At 47.9% G+C, this 13493-nt stretch overlaps 1 protein-coding gene across 1 annotated transcript in view; it reads right to left on the bottom strand.

Annotated features, from left to right (window-relative positions):
• The window catches only part of LOC109886863 (F-actin-uncapping protein LRRC16A), a 67034-nt gene that overhangs the window by 10835 nt on the left and 42706 nt on the right, over positions 1–13493 (bottom strand). The window contains exons 8-13 of the mRNA XM_031817608.1: positions 11381–11553; positions 11163–11231; positions 4050–4143; positions 3275–3373; positions 804–932; positions 225–356 (exon numbers count right to left, since the gene is read on the bottom strand). Coding sequence (XP_031673468.1) covers positions 225–356; positions 804–932; positions 3275–3373; positions 4050–4143; positions 11163–11231; positions 11381–11553 — 696 coding nt within the window. The remainder of the gene's footprint in view (positions 1–224; positions 357–803; positions 933–3274; positions 3374–4049; positions 4144–11162; positions 11232–11380; positions 11554–13493) is intronic.

The raw sequence follows: 13493 nt of genomic DNA, 5'->3' as shown, positions 1-13493 counted from the left end.
ACCCGCCAAACCACGCTTCTTCTTAACACCCGCCCTCTTAACCCGGAGGCTAGCCGCCGGTTGTGATACAGCCCGGGATCGCACCCGGGTCTGTAGTGACACCTCTAGCTCTGCGAGGCAGTGTCTTAGACCGCTGCGCCACTCGGGAGACCCCTCATCAACATTTTGACCCAACACTGACTTCCTTGACTTTTTGTGCCTGTTTAAAACCATGGCCCCCCTACCTGTAGCTGTTCATCCATGACCCTGGCCACCTCTCCAGCCATGGACTCCAGTTTCTCCTGGATGGGTCCTACTGACTGACCGTTGACCTCTTCTCTGGACGCTGCTCCCAGGTGGTACAGGTTAGGAAGCAGCTGGGGGAGGAGAGGAGGAAGAGAGGGGAGAGGAGGAGGAGAGGGGAAAGGAGGAGGAGAGGGGAGAGGAGGAGGACAGGAGGAGGAGAGGACAGGTGGAGGAGAGGAGGAAGAGAGGGGAGAGGAGGACAGGAGGAGGATAGGACAGGTGGAGGAGAGGAGGAAGAGATGGTAGAGGAGGGGAGAGGAGGACAGGAGGAGGAGAGGATGGGTGGAGGAGAGGAGGACAGGAGTAGGAGAGGACAGGAGGAGGAGAGGAGGAGGAGAAGAGAGGGGAGAGGAGGAGAGGAGGAGGAAAGGAGAGGAGGAGAGGACAGGAGGAGGAAAGGAGAGGAGGGGAGAGGAGGAGGAGAGGAGGAAAGGGTTAGAAAAAGGGTTGTAAACATTCAAAATGTTGGATTATGGGTTAGATCTTAACTAAATGCCCAGAGTAAAATGACCAGTCACCGTTTTGGAGTTCCTGGCATCCTTCATCAGGTTTTCGGCCGTCTTGACGTCGTCTAAGACCACGTCTGTCTCTGAGTTCCTCAGGGAGTTGAGATGGTCCTGGACTTTCACACAGATCCTGTCAATCATCTGAAGAAGAAGAAGAAGAGTGTGAGACAGGAACAAAGCAGTTATCTGTCTAGCAGTGAACCCTAATACAGACAATCTGAGAGGAATAGTAGACTGGACTTCAGAGCATCTTGAGGTTCATCTTCAGAGCATCTTGATCATCATCTCTTCAATCATCTTCAGATGACAATACCATCTCTTCACGCTCCTCTCAAATTACAGGAAATACAAACCGTCACACATCTACACCATGAAATGAATCACTAAGAATCATGTCTCATCTTCACCATGAAATGAATCACTAAGAATCGTGTCTCATCTACACCATGAAATGAATCACTAAGAATCATGTCTCATCTTCACCATGAAATGAATCACTAAGAATCGTGTCTCATCTACACCATGAAATGAATCACTAAGAATCGTGTCTCATCTACACCATGAAATGAATCACTAAGAATCGTGTCTCATCTTCACCATGAAATGAATCACTAAGAATCATGTCTCATCTTCCCCATGAAATGAATCACTAAGAATCATGTCTCATCTTCACCATGAAATGAATCACTAAGAATCGTGTCTCATCTTTTAACCATGAAATGAATCACTAAGAATCATGTCTCATCTTCACCATGAAATTAATCACTAAGAATCATCTCTCATCTTCACCATGAAATGAATCACTAAGCATCGTGTCTCATCTTCACCATGAAATGAATCACTAAGAATCATCTCTCATCTTCACCATGAAATGAATCACTAAGCATCGTGTCTCATCTTCACCATGAAATGAATCAAAGAATCATGTCTCATCTTCACCATGAAATGAATCACTAAGAATCGTGTCTCATTTTAACCATGAAATGAATCACTAAGAATCATCTCTCATCTTCACCATGAAATGAATCACTAAGCATCGTGTCTCACATAGCTGGTGTAACTGAGTCAGGTTTGTAGGCCTCCTTGCTCGTACATGCTTTTTTAGTTCTGCCCACAAATGTTCTATAGGATTGAGGTCAGGGCTTTGTGATGGCCACTCCAATACCTTGATTTTATTGTCCTTAAGCCATTTTGCTACAACTTTGGAAGTATGCTTGAGGTCATTGTCCATTTGGAAGACCCATTTGCGACCGAGCTTTAACTTCCTGACTGATGTTTTGAGATGTTGCTTCAATATATCCACATAATTTTCCTTCCTCATGACGCCATCTATTTTATGAAGTGCACCAGTCCCTCCTGCAGCAACCTCAGTGTTAACCAGTGGTCAGGGGAGACAGTTTCACAGGAGGGCGATTACAGGCTGTTAGTGGGGTGATGAAACACCATGCTACGCTCAACAAGTCAACAAAATCAAGTCGAGCTATGACCCCTGTGTTGCTGACCCCCGTATTGCTGACCCCTGTGTTGCTGACCCCTGTGTTGCTGACCCCTGTGTTGCTAACCCCTGTGTTGCTGACCCCTGTGTTGCTGACCCCCGTGTTACTGACCCCCGTGTTGCTGACCCCCGTGTTGCTGACCCCCGTGTTGCTGACCCCTGTGTTGCTGACCCCCGTGCTGCTGACCCCCGTGTTGCTGACCCCTGTGTTGCTGACCCCTGTGTTGCTGACCCCTGTGTTGCTGACCCCCGTGTTGCTGACCCCTGTGTTGCTGACCTCCGTGTTGCTATCCCCTGTGTTGCTGACCCCCGTGTTACTGACCCCTGTGTTACTGACCCCCGTGTTGCTGACCCCTGTGTCGCTGACCCCCGTGTTGCTGACCCCCGTGTTACTGACCCCGTGTTGCTGACCCCTGTGTTTTCTTGACCCACGTGTTATTGACCCCATGCTGCTGACCCCGTGTTGCCGACCCCTGTGTTTACTGACCCCCGTGTTACTGACCCCGTGTAGCTGACCCCGTGTTACTGACCCCGTGTTGCTGACCCCTGTGTTTACTGACCCCCGTGTTAGTGACCCCGTGTTGCTGACCCCTGTGTTTACTGACCCCTGTGTTACTGACCCCGTGTTGCTGACCCCGTGTTACTGACCCCTGTGTTACTGACCCCCGTGTTACCGACCCCCCCGTGTTGCTGACCCCTGTGTTACTGACCCCCCCGTGTTGCTGACCCCTGTGTTACTGACCCCCCGGTGTTGCTGACCCCCGTGTTACCGACCCCCCCGTGTTGCTGACCCCTGTGTTACTGACCCCCCCGTGTTGCTGACCCCTGTGTTACTGACCCCCCCATGTTGCTGACCCCTGTGTTACTGACCCCCCCGTGTTGCTGACCCCTGTGTTACTGACCCCCCCATGTTGCTGACCCCGGTTTTACCTCTGCGGCTGTATTTAGATGGTACTGTATTTTTAAATACTGTTAGCGCGCGTGTCACCTGCTGAGTGGTGGTGGTAACGATGCCCTGTTGGAGGCGGTAGGCCTGCTCCTGGAGGTATTGACGAGTCTCATGGTTCCGGAACAGGTAGTTCTCAATCTGAAGAGAGCAGAGAGCATTACACTGTCAGCCATTTGTCATAGCAATGATATCCAAGTAGCAGAATAGTTGTAAATCAAAGATTTTGTTATTGTATTTGTGTGTTAGGTGAATATATATGTTTTTGTTTTTGTACCCAGACTACACAACAAATCCCAATTGGAAAAATAATCATATTGATTGATAGTTCAACCAGTTCCTCAGAGGTTTGAAGAGTCTGACTCACCTTCAGTCTTCTCTGGGCTTTAAGAGTCTGACTCACCTTGAGCAGGGCATGTTCAGTCTTCTCTGGGCTTTAAGAGACTGACTCACCTTGAGCAGGGCATCTTCAGTCTTCTCTGGGCTGGCTTTAAGAGACTGACTCACCTTGAGCAGGGTGTCCTCAGTCTCCTCTGGGCTGGCTTTAAGAGACGAACTCACCTTCAGTCTTCTCTGGGCTGGCTTTAAGAGACTGACTCACCTTGAGCAGGGCGTCCTCAGTCTTCTCTGGGCTGGCTTTAAGAGACTGACTCACCTTGAGCAGGGCGTCCTCAGTCTTCTCTGGGCTGGCTTTAAGAGACTGACTCACCTTGAGCAGGGCGTCCTCAGTCTTCTCTGGGCTGGCTTTAAGAGACTGACTCACCTTGAGCAGGGCATCCTCAGTCTTCTCTGGGCTGGCTTTAAGAGACTGACTCACCTTGAGCAGGGCATCCTCAGTCTTCTCTGGGCTGGCTTTGAGAGCCTGAGACGCATCGATGATGGGGATAGGCATGAACCGGATGGTGAAGTTTCTGTCAAGGAGATGGACGGTCCCATAAATTTAGCATAGTTTAAACAGATAGTATAATGTACTTATTCATTCCAGTCAAATTTAACCAGATATTGTCATTCATATTTAAACATTATGACTCAGTTAGTTATAGAAATCTGAATTGGTTTAAAAGCCAGTCATGAACTAACACAGTATCTGATTCAACTAATGTGATTCTTTTTGCATTATAATGCACACAGTATCTGATTCAACTAATGTGATTATTTTTGCATTATAATGCATAAAGTATCTGATTCAACTAAAATGATTCTATCTTTTAGCATTTTAATGTATACAGTATCTGATTCAACTAATGTGATTCTTTTATCATTATAATGCATACAGTGTGTGTGTATGTGTGTGTGTGTGTGTGTGTGTGTGTGTGTGTGTGTGTGTGTGTGTGTGTGTGTGTGTATGTGTGTGTGAGGGCCCGGCCCCTGGCTGCTGACAGAGAGAAGAGCAGGTCTGAAACAAGCCATTTCATCTCCTAATTGATTGTGACTTGACATCGTTAAGTGAGGTTACTGATCCTCTGCAGTTGGAAAGTCAGCCCAGAATAGTACATTAATAATGAGAGAGAGAGAGAGAAAAAGAGAGAGAGACAGAGAGAGAGAGAGAGAGAGAGAGACAGAGACAGAGACAGAGAGACAGAGAGAGAGACAGAGAGAGAGACAGAGAGAGAGACAGAGAGAGACAGAGAGAGACAGAGAGAGACAGAGAGAGACAGAGAGAGAGAGACAGAGAGAGAGACAGAGAGAGAGACAGAGAGAGAGACAGAGAGACAGAGAGAGAGAGAGAGAGAGAGACAGAGAGAGAGAGAGAAAAAGAGAGACAGAGAGAGACAGAGAGAGACAGAGAGAGAGAGACAGAGAGAGAGACAGAGAGAGACATAGAGAGAGAGACAGAGAGAGAGAGAGAGAGAGGGAGAGACAGACAGAAAGGCCTCAGTGTGTCACTAAAGGGAATAGTTAATGACTGAACCTTACAGAGACTCAGGGACGACCAGCTCCTACGATACCTGATCTAACACACTCCTCTACATAACTGGAACCTCCTTCAAACACGGCTCATCTGGGACAACTAGAATATACATCCACTCACTATAGGGGCCTTGATCAACAGTCTCACAACAAGCCAACGCTCCGGAAACATCTTGGGATTGATATCACCGTTTGGTTAAAGAAAAAAAGAGCTGTAAAAAGCAACAGTCGCTTTGAAAATCTCTTTTGTATTTATCGAGATGCAGCTTTTACGTCTCCGAGGGACAGCTAAGGAACTGGCTCAATATGTTCAGTCAGACCGACCTGACGTGTCACTATTCCTCAGTGAAATCACAGCCAGAGCAGGTAGCAGACTGAACAGGGTCTATTCAGACAGGGGAACAGGTTTGGCCGATGGGAATATGAGGTCGGGGAGAACATATAGCAGCCTATACTGTAGTACTAAAGCCAGGGTGTTTACCTAAAGATGGTCACTTCTCTAGTAAACCCAGGGTGTTTACCTAAAGATGGCCACTTCTCTAATAAACCCAGGGTGTTTACCTAAAGATGGCCACTTCTCTAGTAGACCCAGGGTGTTTACCTAAAGATGGCCACTTCTCTAGTAGACCCAGGGTGTTTACCTAAAGATGGCCACTTCTCTAGTAGACCCAGGGTGTTTACCTAAAGATGGCCACTTCTCTAATAAACCCAGGGTGTTTACCTAAAGATGGCCACTTCTCTAGTAAACCCAGGGTGTTTACCTAAAGATGGCCACTTCTCTAGTAAACCCAGGGTGTTTACCTAAAGATGGTCAGCTATCTAGTAGACCCAGGGTGTTTACCTAAAGATGGCCACTTCTCTAGTAAACCCAGGGTGTTTACCTAAAGATGGTCAGCTATCTAGTAGACCCAGGGTGTTTACCTAAAGATGGCCACTTCTCTAGTAAACCCAGGGTGTTTACCTAAAGATGGCCACTTCTCTAATAAACCCAGGGTGTTTACCTAAAGATGGCCACTTCTCTAATAAACCCAGGGTGTTTACCTAAAGATGGCCACTTCTCTAGTAAACCCAGGGTGTTTACCTAAAGATGGCCACTTCTCTAGTAAACCCAGGGTGTTTACCTAAAGATGGTCAGCTATCTAGTAGACCCAGGGTGTTTACCTAAAGATGGCCACTTCTCTAGTAAACCCAGGGTGTTTACCTAAAGATGGTCAGCTATCTAGTAGACCCAGGGTGTTTACCTAAAGATGGCCACTTCTCTAGTAAACCCAGGGTGTTTACCTAAAGATGGTCAGCTATGTAGTAGACCCAGGGTGTTTACCTAAAGATGGCCACTTCTCTAGTAAACCCAGGGTGTTTACCTAAAGATGGCCACTTCTCTAATAAACCCAGGGTGTTTACCTAAAGATGGTCAGCTATCTAGTAGACCCAGGGTGTTTACCTAAAGATGGTCAGCTATCTAGTAGGCCCAGGGTGTTTACCTAAAGATGGCCACTTCTCTAGTAAACCCAGGGTGTTTACCTAAAGATGGTCAGCTATCTAGTAGACCCAGGGTGTTTACCTAAAGATGGCCACTTCTCTAGTAAACCCAGGGTGTTTACCTAAAGATGGTCACTTCTCTAATAAACCCAGGGTGTTTACCTAAAGATGGCCACTTCTCTAGTAGTTTACCTAAAGATGGCCACTTCTCTAGTAGTTTATCTAAAGATGGCCACTTCTATAGTATACCCAGGGTGTTTACCTAAAGATGGCCACTTCTATAGTAGACCCACGGTGTTTACCTAAAGATAGCCAGTTATCTAGTAAACCCAGGGTGTTTACCTAAAGATAGCCAGTTATCTCTTAGCTACAGTCCCTCTTCCCTGGACTATGTAAACTGGAAACCATATATCCTGAGGATGCATTTATTGTAACTGACAGTGAGGTGAAGAAGGCGTAACAGCGCCTCTTCAAACTCAGGAGGCTGAAGAAATGTGACTTGTCACCCAAAACCCTGACAAACTTTTATGGATGCACAATCAAGAGAATCCTGTCGCGCTGTATCACAGCCTGGTACAGCAACTAAACCGCCCTCAACCGCAAGGCTCTCCAGAGGGTGATGAGGTCTGCACAACGCATCACCAGGAGCAAACTACCTGCTCTCCAGGATACCTACAGCACCCGATGTCACAGGAAGGCCAAAAAGATCATCATGGACAACAACCACCCAAGCCACTGCCTGTTCACCCCGCTACCATCCAGAAGGCAAGGTCAGTACAGGTGCATCAAAGCTGGGACAGAGAGACTGAAAAACAGCTTCTATCTCAAGGCCATCAGACTGCTAAACAGCCATCACTAGCACAGAGAGACTGCTGCCTACATTGAGACCCAATCACTGGCCACTTTAATAAATGGATCACTAGTCACTTTAATAAATGGATCACTAGTCACTTTATACAATGGATCACTAGTCACTCTAAATAATGGCACTTTAATAATGTTTACATATCTTACATCACATGTATATACTGTATTTTATACCATCTATTGCCTATGCCGCTTGGCCATCGCTCATCCATATACTTACATGTACATATTCTTATTCACCCCTTTAGATTTGTGTCATTAGGTAGTTGTTGGGGAATTGTTAGATTACTTGTTAGATTTGTCTACATTAGGTAGTTGTTGGGGAATTGTTAGATTACTTGTTATATATTACTGTACTGTCGGAACTAGAAGCACAAGCATCGCATTAACATCTGCTAACCATGTGTATGTGACGGTCTCTCTCCCCCTCCCCCATCCCCATTTCCCCCTTCTCTTTTCCTCTACCCTCTCTCTCTCCATCTCTCCCCTTCTCTCTTCCTCTCGCCACTCTCCATATCTCCCCTTCTCTCTCCCTCTCCATCTCTCTCCCCTTCTCTCTCCCTCTCCCCACTCTTCCTCTCCCTCTCAATCTCTCTCCCCTTCTCTCTCCCTCTCCCCACTCTTCATCTCTCTCTCCATATCTCCCCTTCTCTCTCCCTCTCCCTACTCTCCCTCTCTCTCTCCATATCTCCCATTCTCTCTCCCTCTCCCCTCTCTCCATCTATTCCCTTCTCTCTCCCTCTCCTCTCTCCATCTCTCCCCATCTCTCACCCTCTCCCCTCTTCTCTCTCCATCTCTCTCCCCTCTTCTCTCCACCATGTGTACCACAGGGTCCACATCCATCCTCATCACAAAGCAAATTACAAATCACCAGCCTCCCAGATTCCTCACAGGGCGCTAGTTAAGCATCCAACCAGCCAACGTTTATTGTTGTGCAGCAATTACAGAATGTAGATTCTATTTAAATGAGGATGAAACAAAGAAAATGCCCAGACACTCATGACTGAGTGGATCCTAATATCATTCAGCTCTAAATTCATAGACAGCCAATCACATGGTGCCCTGTCTGGTGCTTGTCTGCCATTCCTCCTCTCTCTCTATCCTATTTCTCTCCTGCTGCACCCTCCACTTTCTATTTTCCTCCCCCCTCCTCTATCTCTCTCTCTGCTAACCTCCTCTCTACCCCCCCATTCAACCCTCTCTCCTTGTCTGGTGCTTGTCTGCCATTCCCCCCTCTCTCTCTGTCTCTCTGTCTCTCTGTCTCTCTCTCTCTCTCTCTCTCTCTCTCTCTCTGTCTCTCTCTCTCTCTCTCTCTCTCTCTCTCTGTCTCTCTCTCTCTCTCTCTCTCTGCTAACCTCCTCTCTACCCCCCATCCAACCCTCTCCCCCTCCGCCCTGTCTGTGCTTCCAGGGATGAACAGCAGGCCCAGAGCCAAGCAGAGCAGAGAGGTACACAATAACCACACTGTTTTCTTTCCTCACCACAGCAGCCTGCTATATCATCATTTGTATTCTGGAACTGTTCCTGGTCATAATAATTCACCACAGTAGTGGTTAGAGTGTAGGGACGGCAGGTAGCCTAGTGGTTAGAGTGTAGGGACGGCAGGTAGCCTAGTGGTGAGAGTGTAGGGACGGCAGGTAGCCTAGTGGTTAGAGTGTAGGGACGGCAGGGTAGCCTAGTGGTTAGAGTGGAGGGACGGCAGGTAGCCTAGTTGGTTAGAGTGTAGGGGCAGGCAGGTAGCCTAGTGGTTAGAGTGGAGGGACGGCAGGTAGCCTAGTGGTTAGAGTGGAGGGACGGCAGGTAGCCTAGTGGTTAGAGTGGAGGGACGGCAGGTAGCCTAGTGGTTAGAGTGGAGGGACGGCAGGTAGCCTAGTGGTTAGAGTGGAGGGGCGGCAGGTAGCCTAGTGGTTAGAGTGTTGGGGCGGCAGGTAGTCTAGTGGTTAGAGTGTAGGGACGGCAGGTAGTCTAGTGGTTAGAGTGGAGGGACGGCAGGTAGCCTAGTGGTTAGAGTGTAGGGGCAGGCAGGTAGCCTAGTGGTTAGAGTGGAGGGACGGCAGGTAGTCTAGTGGTTAGAGTGTAGGGACGGCAGGTAGCCTAGTGGTTAGAGTGGAGGGACGGCAGGTAGTCTAGTGGTTAGAGTGTAGGGACGGCAGGTAGCCTAGTGGTTAGAGTGTAGGGACGGCAGGTAGCCTAGTGGTTAGAGTGTAGGGGCAGGCAGGTAGCCTAGTGGTTAGAGTGGAGGGACGGCAGGTAGTCTAGTGGTTAGAGTGTAGGGACGGCAGGTAGCCTAGTGGTTAGAGTGTAGGGACGGCAGGTAGCCTAGTGGTTAGAGTGTAGGGGCAGGCAGGTAGCCTAGTGGTTAGAGTGGAGGGACGGCAGGTAGCCTAGTGGTTAGAGTGGAGGGACGGCAGGTAGCCTAGTGGTTAGAGTGGAGTGACGGCAGGTAGCCTAGTGGTTAGAGTGGAGGGACGGCAGGTAGCCTAGTGGTTAGAGTGGAGGGACGGCAGGTAGCCTAGTGGTTAGAGTGGAGGGACGGCAGGTAGCCTAGTGGTTAGAGTGGAGGGGCGGCAGGTAGCCTAGTGGTTAGAGTGTTGGGGCGGCAGGTAGCCTAGTGGTTAGAGTGGAGGGATGGCAGGTAGCCTAGTGGTTAGAGTGTTGGGGCGGCAGGTAGCCTAGTGGTGAGAGTGGAGGGACGGCAGGTAGCCTAGTGGTTAGAGTGTAGGGACGGCAGGTAGCCTAGTGGTTAGAGTGGAGGGACGGCAGGTAGCCTAGTGGTGAGAGTGGAGGGACGGCAGGTAGCCTAGTGGTTAGAGTGTAGGGACGGCAGGTAGCCTAGTGGTTAGAGTGGAGGGACGGCAGGTAGCCTAGTGGTTAGAGTGTAGGGACGGCAGGTAGCCTAGTGGTTAGAGTGTAGGGACGGCAGGTAGCCTAGTGGTTAGAGTGAAGGGACGGCAGGTAGCCTAGTGGTTAGAGTGGAGGGACCGCAGGTAGCCTAGTGGTTAGAGTGGAGGAACCGCAGGTAGCCTAGTGGTTAGAGTGTAGGGACGGCAGGTAGCCTAGTGGTTAGAGTTTAGGGACGCAGGCAGGTAGCCTGGGGTCATTGTAAATAAGAATTTGTTCTTAACTGACTTCCCTAGTTAAATAAAAAAATATGCCCTCTTGTGATGTTTCTGGTCATATTCACTACAGTACTAGCTAGATCTCCATTGGTCCTCTGGTCATATTCCCTACAGTACTAACTAGATCTCCATTGGTCCTCTGGTCATATTCACTACAGTACTAGCTAGATCTCCATTGGTCCTCTGGTCATATTCACTACAGTACTAGCTAGATCTCCATTGGTCCTCTGGTCATATTCACTACAGTACTAGCTAGATCTCCGTTGGTCCTCTGGTCATATTCACTACAGTACTAACTAGATCTCCATTGTTCCTCTGGTCATATTCACTACAGTACTAACTAGATCTCCATTGTTCCTCTGGTCATATTCACTACAGTACTAGGCTGCCTGCCTGCCCCTCTCTGACATCTCTTTCCAGAGGCTCTTCCATCCTCCCCCTTCCTCCTCTCCACCTCCTCTCCTCCTCGAGACATACTCATATGACTGCTACATCCTTCCTGTTACAGCTTAGCAGACACACACACACACAGACAGAATCCCATTGCTACTCACTTCTCCAGAGCAGCTGCTACATCCTGAAGACCTTGAGGACTGATGTTGTTCTTATCCCAGATCACCGTCCTGGTGAAACAGATCAGAATCATCATTCACATATCAAACCATCCCACTGTCTTGTTTCTACGGTAACACACTTTAACAGAGAGACAAACTGAGACAGTCCTCTCTGCTCCAAACCATCATCAGAGTGTCTGAGACAGTCCTCTCCTCACCTTAGTTTGCTGTTGATCTGCAGGGCCTTGGCCAGCATCTTAGCCCCCATGTCCCCCATGGCGTTCCCACTGATATCCACCCTGGTCAGACTGGTGTTGCTGCCCAGAGCATTCAGCACAATGGTGAGGTCCGTCTTCAGCTTAGAGTCAGCCAGGGACAGAGACGTCAGGGGCTGCAGGGGGACAAGGGATACTCAATCATTCATTCAATAAATACATTTATTTATATAGCCCTTCGTACATCAGCTGATATCTCAAAGTGCTGTACAGAAACCCAGCCTAAAACCCCAAACAGTAACCTCAGCCTAAACCCTAACCCTTTACAGTAACCTCAGCCTAAACCCTTTACAGTAACATCAGCCTAAAGCCTAACACTTTCACAGTAGCCTCAGCCTAAACCCTTTACAGTAACCTCAGCCTAAAGCCTAACACTTTCACAGTAGCCTCAGCCTAAACCCCAAACAGTAACCTCAGCCTAAACCCTAACCCTTTACAGTAACCTCAGCCTAAACCCTTTACAGTAACATCAGCCTAAAGCCTAACACTTTCACAGTAGCCTCAGCCTAAACCCCAAACAGTAACCCAGCCTAAACCCTAACCCTTTTACAGTAACCCAGCCTAAACCCTTTACAGTAACCCAGCCTAAACCCTTTTACAGTAACCCAGCCTAAACCCTAACCCTTTACAGTAACCTCAGCCTAAACCCTTTACAGTAACCTCAGCCTAAAGCCTAACACTTTCACAGTAGCCTCAGCCTAAACCCCAAACAGTAACCCAGCCTAAACCCTAACCCTTTTACAGTAACCCAGCCTAAACCCTTTACAGTAACCCAGCCTAAACCCTTTTACAGTAACCTCAGCCTAAACCCTAACCCTTTTACAGTAACCCAGCCTAAACCCTTTACAGTAACCCAGCCTAAACCCTTTACAGTAACCCAGCCTAAACCCTTTTACAGTAACCTCAGCCTAAACCCTAACCCTTTTACAGTAACCCAGCCTAAACCCTTTACAGTAACCCAGCCTAAACCCCAAACAGTAACCCAGCCTAAACCCTTTACAGTAACCCAGCCTAAACCCTAACCCTTTTACAGTAACCCAGCCTAAACCCTTTACAGTAACCCAGCCTAAACCCTAACCCTTTTACAGTAACCTCAGCCTAAACCATTTTACAGTAACCTCAGCCTAAAGCCTTTTACAGTAACCTCAGCCTAAACCATTTTACAGTAACCTCAGCCTAAACCCTTTTACAGTAACCTCAGCCTAAACCATTTTACAGTAACCTCAGCCTAAACCCTTTTACAGTAACCCAGCCTAAACCCTAACCCTTTACAGTAACCCAGCCTAAAGCCTTTCACAGTAACCTCAGCCTAAACCATTTTACAGTAACCTCAGCCTGAACCCTAACCCTTTACAGTAACCCAGCCTAAATCCTAACCCTTTACAGTAACCTCAGTCTAAACCCTTTACAGTAACCTCAGCCTAAACCATTTTACAGTAACCATCAGCCTGAACCCTAACCCTTTACAGTAACCCAGCCTAAACCCTAACCCTTTACAGTAACCTCAGTCTAAACCCTTTACAGTAACCTCAGCCTAAACCATTTTACAGTAACCTCAGCCTGAACCCTAACCCTTTACAGTAACCCAGCCTGAACCCTAACCCTTTACAGTAACCTCAGCCTAAAGCCCTTTACAGTAACCTCAGCCTAAACCCTTTTACAGTAACCTCAGTCTAAATCCTTTACAGTAACCTCAGCCTAAACTCTAAGAGCAAGCAGAAACAAAAGCACAGTGGCCAGGACAAACTAGAGAGGAACCAGTCTCAGAGGGGAGGCCCAAGAAGACTCAGTCTCCACAATGCTCATCTATGCTCCCATGTGAAGAAAAAAAAACGGTGAAAGTTATTCTTCTTGTTAGACTCGTTATCTTTGATAGGCGTCTTGACTTTGAGCTTAGAAACAGTAAGACGTAAGAAATATACCTCACTTCAAAAAGCAACTACATTATTGGCCCGAATTTCATACCTTTTTACAGCTTGGCAGCTCAAGTCTTCATCACTATAACTTTGATCTCATTAAACTAAGTCCACAGACACAGCACCTCTCAGCAGGGAGA

The sequence above is a fragment of the Oncorhynchus kisutch genome, unplaced genomic scaffold, assembly GCF_002021735.2.
Source record: "Oncorhynchus kisutch isolate 150728-3 unplaced genomic scaffold, Okis_V2 scaffold1096, whole genome shotgun sequence".
In the NCBI taxonomy this organism is placed as follows: domain Eukaryota; kingdom Metazoa; phylum Chordata; class Actinopteri; order Salmoniformes; family Salmonidae; genus Oncorhynchus; species Oncorhynchus kisutch.
The sequence above is the reverse complement of the archived record's forward strand: the minus strand, read 5'-3'. Positions and strand labels throughout refer to the sequence as shown.